Source organism: Alexandromys fortis, unplaced genomic scaffold, assembly GCF_014885135.2.
Source record: "Alexandromys fortis isolate MF-2015 unplaced genomic scaffold, M_Fortis_MF-2015_v1.1 scaffold_54, whole genome shotgun sequence".
In the NCBI taxonomy this organism is placed as follows: domain Eukaryota; kingdom Metazoa; phylum Chordata; class Mammalia; order Rodentia; family Cricetidae; genus Alexandromys; species Alexandromys fortis.
In genome coordinates this window covers 934,515-942,357 of record NW_026067958.1, presented here as the reverse complement: position 1 = coordinate 942,357, position 7,843 = coordinate 934,515, and the positions used below count along the sequence as shown (strand labels likewise).

Genomic DNA, 7,843 nt, shown 5'->3' with positions numbered 1-7,843 from the left:
ATTTAATTGTATTATAATGCTGTATTTATTTCCCTAAACTATTTATTTAGAATTGTTAATGTTTATATCATCTGTGGGGGGGGAAGAGAGAGAGAGAGAGAGATCTCATAGAAAAGAGAAAAGGATTCTTGCTCCTCTAGACCTTGAGTAGCAGATAGCTGTTAACACCACTCTGGGTACTGTGGACCAAACTCTGTTCTTTTGAAAGAGCAGCAAGTATTTTTAACCACTGAGCCATCTTCCATCCACATGAACTGTTTTCTCTCTCTCTCTCTCTCTCTCTCTCTCTCTCTCTCTCTCTCTCACACACACACACACACACACACACACACACACACACACACACACACCACTTTGTTTTTCCATACTGCAAGATCTGCAGAGTAGCTTCCGGCAGGTATTTAACAAAGTAAAATTAATTGTATGGTTCAATGTATGAACAAGTAAAAGGATGAATCAAAGTACTCTGTAAAATGTAAAGTGCTTTATAAAAACACAATGATATGAGTATATTGTAGGTAACACCTCTGATGTCAAAATTTCCCATAAGATCATCTCAGGACACAGTCTCTGAATAGTTTTCATGAACAAGTAAAAACTGATTATCTATGAGATGCAAATTCTTCAATAAACAGTATTAGTTTTCAAATACAATTGAGTAGGAATGAAACAAAGGCATAAGAACACTTAAATGACAAAGATAAATAGCATTGCTAACCTGAGGACCACAGCAAAGAAGGTGGAGAGAGGACACATAAGGACCCTATGAGAGATGGAATTTGAAACAGAATAACAACATTCTTAAGATAGTAACAGAATACACGAAGGTTGTTTCATGTTTCATAGTATTATATAAGATATAGAGATCATCCCTACAGGAGATAAAGTTGATTTTGTCATGGATTATGTCTTTAATCTGTTTGTTTGTCTTAATTGCTTACAAAGAAATGAAAGCAATAACGGTTGAAACCAAAAAGACCAATTGAGAATTTTAAGTTCAAAATCCATTTTTGACAACAGAAAGACTTATTATATTTATTTGAGCCTTGGTTTTCTTATCAATAAAATGTATGAGATGCCTTCCCACACCATATATTATCTGGATGTGATCATACTTTAAAGTGTTTTCTTCCTTTTATAAAGTCTTCATTTGCAGAATTTACATTAAAAACAAGTCTCTACCATATTTATGTTTTCACTTCATAGCTCCTTACGTTTGTAATAGAAATGAAATAAATATGAGATGACTAATGTTTGCATTATCATTTGCTTTGTTTTCAAACGAGCCTCTGCTCAGATCCTAAGATTCCATTTATTACGAAGAGAAAAGTGTAAAAGCAGAAAAACAAAGGTACCAAGTGACTCCACATAAGAAAGAACCCAGGCAAGTGGAAGAGACACAGCAAGTGGGCAAATAAGAAGAAAAGTCAGGAAAGAAAAAAAACATGGACAAAGGGAAAAAAAACACACAGACAAAAAGAAATTCAAGCAGTTTTGTTATGTGCTTTGGCATTTCCTCAAGAATGTATTGCCTCGATTGTCTTTAGTTGCTTTTTGGAATAATGAACTATTCTTCCTTTGTGAGCAATTCAGTCTTGGCCCTACAGATGTGCTTCACAGATTACATTGATGTCAGGTTTTGAATGTCTTTACAATCTGTATATTTAATCAGTCTGCAAAACAATCTTGCAAAAAATATGGGACAACATATTTAAATTTTTTTTCCAACTAGAAAATTGAGTTTTTTTTTTTTTCCAAGAAAACGCTATAAAGACACAAATCCATGTCAACTGGTCTTCTCTTTATTTCTCTGTGGCTTCTCTTAGATTATAAGAAAAAATGTTTGGGTGTGTTTAAGAGCTTCCTTCCTTCCTTCCTTCCTTCCTTCCTTCCTTCCTTCCTTCCTTCCTCCTTCCTTCTACTATTTTCTTCAAGAACAAATAGTTCAATTGAAACGCTATAATACTTTATAGTAAACTTTTCTGCATTGCTAGAATGTTGTGTGTAGCCTACAATGGTAGTCATGAGCCATGTGTGGCTATGGATCACTTGAAATGTGACCAGAAGATTAAATATAAATTGTATTTAATTTAAAAATCATTAGCCATAATTGGCTAGTAGATTCAATAGTGGACAGTAACTCTTTATCTCATTCATTTGAGAGTCTACCAAATACCCTAGAAACCTTACAGAAAAATATTTGTGCTCAATTGTCATTGGCCATTAACCTTTATCTTTCTATTTGTTAGTGCTCTTTAAGGTCCCAATCATTCACAAACAAGTCTGTACCATCTGGTTGGGTGATTTGCAGCTCTGACCACTGATCATTACTCTTGCAGTTAAGGTAAAATAGCTAAGTTCCCTTGCAGGACCACTTCCCTGGTTTCTCCTTATGGTTGTATGCATGCTATAGTTATTCTTCTCAGAAGAACACCATTGACATCCTTTCTTCATGCTCACAGAATATTGACTAAGGTACTTGTGCCTATCCTTTGTAATACATAATCCATATATAGGCCACAATACTGGACTCCTTTTTGAAATTTCTAGAACCTCTATGTGCCCTTCCTCTGAAGTAAACAGAATTCAAGAACAGACCAGAAGTACAAACAGAATTAAAGTTTCATAGAGCAAAGAGATTCTACCAGAATTTTTGTGGATTCATACAATGCAGTACTCCTTATTCTCTCTCTCTCTCTCTCTCTCTCTCTCTCTCTCTCTCTCTCTCTCTCTCAGCTATCTTAGAAAGTTTCCACATAACTTAGAAACCTTCTTGCTTCCAATTTCTCGGTTACTTGGTTCTTTGATACACTGAGTAAGTCAGAGGGTCTTATGTAGTCATTTAAAAGAATTATCAATGGTTTTAATTAAAAATGGAAGATGAGCTTTGACGGGTATAAAGATAACATTACTACTTGTAGGAACTACGTTGAGTGAGATGCAGATGCAAAAGATTTATGTGGCTGCCAATCCATTGCTGTTGGAAGCCAGGCTTATTGTCAAAGCTTGTGAAAGCATCATCTTATCCTAAAAGGAAAGTCGTCTATGTATGCCTTATGTATCTGTAAAATACCAGTTGCACCAGTTACATTGGCAAGTCATTTGGATACTGCTCTCTCACCAAAATTACACCAACAAGAATAAGCTGAGATATTTCTTATTGCTTGAGCATACCTGGGGCACAGATTGTCATCACATCCTACAATCATGCTGCTCGTCTACCTTTGTTTTCTGATAGTTTTATCTGAGGTTAGGGAAATGTTACTGTCTTCAAATACTTCAAGGTGTAAAACAAAATACATTGAGAGAAAAGAGGCCTCACTTATGCCAGACACTGGGGAAAATAATGTGACACTCTGTTAGGGGATGGATGCTGTCCAGTGTAGACATCGTACATAGATTGTAAACTGTCAGTGAAGTGCTACTACTGGGAACCTTTGCTTTGTGTAACTTGAATCTGCAAAAATCCGCAAATGTTAAATGATGTACCTTGTAAGAACTATGTTTTTTTTTTTTTTTTTTGGTACAGAATGCCAAAGGTTTACAGGTATAGTGGTTGGCAGAATTCTACACCACAGAACCTCAGGTTTAGAGATATTGTTTACATTAACAACTTTCCTTTTTGATTGGTACATTTTCTTTCTTCTCTTTGGGGAATTTTTCAAAGTTTGGATTGCAATCAGAGTATCAATGAGAACTCCACTCAAGGGACATTTACAACTGCTTCTTTGAATCAAGAAGAGAGGAGGTTGGAATGAATGAAAAAGTGGATCCAATAGGTGGCAAAACGAAGCATGCTGCAACTAAATGAACCACTTTTGGAAGTGACATAAAAATATGCTAATATTAAGGATTATTTTACAGTGTTGTGGGAGGAATGCCGTGATTCATCTTGCATTTGCTTTGTCTTGATGACAAAATACACTCTTTAGAGCCACAAGAGCCTGCCTTGTGTTAGTTATAAACAAAAATATATTTATATATATATATTTATGTAACTACTATGTGCTTTAAAGAAAATTACTGTGTGATTCAGCAGGGTTATTTCATTCTTTTTTTTTCCCCTATCACCAGAAATACGTTGACTTGAATGATTTCTTAGACAGGAATTGACAACGAAACAGGTTTGTCATACAGACATGGTGAACTTTCAAAATAACAGTGTTCAAATCCCTTAAGATATTTGTCTCAAAAAATGACCACCTAATTCTTCCTGTTATTTCTGTTTGTTTCCATTAGCCAAGATTAAATGAGGCTTCTCAGGAGTCCAGGAGGGAGAGGAGGCAGCACCCCTGACATCATAACTCATTTTATTCTGAAGTGAGAGAATGGAAACCCTCACCGGCTATGCCCTCCTCTCTAGTCCTCAGCTTAGCATTGGGAAGTCGTGTCACAGCCAACAGAAAGGCTGCTCATTACCCAGCAAGAGGCAGGCATAGTGAACTTCCAAACAGATGAAAGGTTCATCCTGAGGAGTAATGAACCTGGTGCAGCGTCTGGGTTTAGAGCAAAAACTAATTCTTTTGCCGAAAGTCTGTTTGGAAAAGATAGAGAAACCTCTGTTTCTATTTGGTTTTGCTCTCATGTGAGCCATTGTTTCCAGCAAATCTTGAAGCATTCATCATCACTCTTTCCAGTGAAAATATTCAGACTCTGAAACATGGTTATCTTTGAGACATCAGAGAACATTGGAACCAAAGGAGTAAATCCCTTGTGAACTAAAGCTTTATTTATTATCATTATTTTTCCTTGATCCCTTTGCAACCCTGCACCTAAACCAAAAACATTGTCATCTTGTCACACTTCTGGCAAGTCCACAGGAGATGTTCTTCGTGAACCATGGATGTCATTCCAGTAGGGAATGTTACAGTCAGTGTACATGGTGTCTTGTACAAGTTTGAGTTTTCCTTTCAATGTTTCTGGGTTGGGCTCGTCCAGAAATCTTGTCTCCCTTCTGGCTACAGCAGTTTAGGGCTCCTTTGTGTGTGGCTGTGGTGTGTGTCTGTTTTAAAGGTATAAGCAAAGTTTAGTCGTAACACCTGTAAGCCAGTACTGGTGCTGCTCTGTCCTAAAACTTTAGCACTGCTCTGACACAATAAAACCTTCTTTCTCTCCAACGGGCTCAACTTCCGCATAGGCAGGGTGTCCCGATCCTCTTCGAAACTTCATTGCTGGCCATCTGCTTGGGCGTCTCTAAAACAGGAAAATGCAAAAAAAAAAAAAAAAAAAAAGAGCATCACAGTGAGCTTTTATCCTCAGGAAATATATATTTATATATTTACCAGGCTATGGATGCTGCTTAGCTTATAGAGTGCTTGCCACGATAGACATCCTAGTTTCAATTCCCAGGATCACACACATCAAGTATAGGTGGCACGTTCCTGTAATCCAAGCTCTAGGGAGGTGAAAACAGAAGGATGGGAAGTTCAAGGCCAGCAGGTGATACATGAGCATCTGTCTCTCTCAAAATATATATTCCAGCTGTTCTAGGTTATCTTCTCAAGGCATCACATTAAGTGATCTCTTACAACAACCCACACTGGAATTAATATGTCCCCCTCTGTAAGGTCCCAGAGCCCTGTACGTGAGTCTCCATTCTGACTCTACCAATGTGCAGGAAGTGGCAGTCTACTGGCCACACCTCTCCCAAGTTTCTCAAAGGCAAAGTTTAATACTTGCCTTATGATCATTTATGTCTGAAAATGACCACATACAACAAGATAAACAATAATTTTAATATTTATTTATTTATTTATTTAGATTTCTTAATGTATGTATGTGCCCATGAGCTTATGTGTACTGCACAGATGCAGGTGCCCACAGAGGCCAGAAGAGTGCAGCTAATCTCCTGGAAATGGGTTATAGGTAGTTTTATGAATCCCCTGATGTGGGTTCTGGGAATCAAACCTGATTTCTCTAAAAAAAAAAAAGAGTAAGTTCTCTTAATAGACGAGTCATCTCTCCACCCCTTAAGATTCATTTTTTAAAAAAAAACTTCTACAGTTTTTTTGTGTGTGTGTGAGACAGAATTTTTCTATGTAGCCCAGGCTAGCCTGAAAGTTATGAAATGGCTACTTCTTTCTTCCAAGTGCTGGGATTAAAGGTGTGAACTTACACATGTAACTCTGATGTATGATTCTCTTTTCTAGAAGTCAATACCAATATCACTTTCTTTGGCATCAATTTGCTAAAAAAAAAACAAGTCCATAAAATTCTCTAACCATTCCTTTGAGTGTGGTTTCAATTAGCTGTTAGATTTCCTAGCAAATAAGATAGAGGAAATACCATTCAGTCTTAAGAAATTGTTTATCAAACTAAACACATCTATTTATGACTTTCATGGTCAAACATTAAAGATGTCAAATCTTAAAGATGGGACCCATCATCAAAGGTTGTAAAGAAACCTAAGCCTATGAAGTTAATATTGCATGATAGACACTAATTCTAAAACACGAGCTATCTGTATTGACAAGAGGAGCCTTTCTCTCCAGCGCTCTGTCTATCAAGTAAACCCACTGTGATTTCTAAATAGATGTGCTGAAATGAATTATTAAGTTACAGTCACAGAAGACACTAAAATGCATTTCATAGCCACAGTGACACTAGAAATGATTACTCCATTTATCAAAGTGCCTGTGATTTTGGCGTAAATAAGGCAATAAATATTGAGGGAATTTTATTTCTATGTAAAGACTTTTAATGTGAAAAGGGTTAAATATCAGTGTACATATAGTAGCACTTGGTATCTTGCTAGATTTGCTAATGACATGCCACCATATATGATTAATGGCTGAGGATGAAGTATTTCACATCAAACAGGAATGAATATTAGCTTTATGTTCTGGAAAAGCACCGACTGAGGTAATTACATTCTGCCTATTAAAAGTACTATGCATTGCCACCATAGCACCATGTGGTCAAAAAGTGTGATGCTTATTAGTTGATTCAATCTCATGAGGTTGTGACTCTGAATAATCCTTGCTACCAGAAGAAAACATTAACACTACTATGCCTAGTAGCACACAGCAGAAAAAAGTGCTGTAGTGGGCTGGAGATCATCTTTGATGGACACATGTGACTCTCTTTGGAGGTGGGTACTGAAACTAACTCATAGTTCCTACCTATTTTAGGGAAAATACTACATGCCTTGGGGCCTGTATTTCGCTTCCATGACTTCAGAAATGGACTTCTCTAAAGCAATGGCTTCCCCAAACAAGCAGCATTCCTGTATTCCTTGCTTCATATCTATTTTCTACAACAGAAAGAAACATAATGGGTCCAGCTGGCAAGGGCAGTTCTACACTAATTCCCACACCTCGCACTTACAGGTGTTATGCTCAGGGACTCTACATTAAAAAGATGTAGAGGTGACAAGCATCTGGATGGTGGCACTCATAACAGTAAACTCTCCTAACTATATTTGATGACTTACATGAAGTGATCATTTGCATTATCTACAAACTGCAAAACTAGAAAAGAGCAGCTGAGATTAACACGAAATCTATCTACTTAAAAGTTAATTTTGCCCACTGCTTGAAATTATTTCTTAAAATTTGATAGTTTACACTTATCTCAGTCAAGAGCTCTGGACATGATTTTACTTTCATATAACTCTTAAAGTGCAATATTATTAACACACCAGTATTCTTCATAGGTTGCAAAGTTTTAGTTAACTTTTCTTCTTTATGAAAAGACTAGGATTGTTGGTGGTTGTTTCCTCCCTCCCTCCCTCCTTCTTTGCTTCCTAATTAAAAATATTTTATGATTTATTTCTTTAATCATGTTTGCAAGCTTTGTATTTAAATCTGCATATCTCAGTATGCGCCTAGCAACCTCAAGGGAG

At 36.7% G+C, this 7,843-nt stretch overlaps 1 protein-coding gene across 1 annotated transcript in view; it reads right to left on the bottom strand.

Moving 5' to 3' along the window:
* Positions 1 to 469: 469 nt before the first annotated feature.
* The window catches only part of Plxdc2 (plexin domain containing 2), a 403,081-nt gene continuing 395,707 nt past the window's right edge, over positions 470 to 7,843 (bottom strand). The window contains exon 14 of the mRNA XM_050152598.1: positions 470 to 5,193. Within this exon, the coding sequence (XP_050008555.1) occupies positions 5,077 to 5,193 (117 nt within the window). The 3' untranslated portion in view covers positions 470 to 5,076. The remainder of the gene's footprint in view (positions 5,194 to 7,843) is intronic.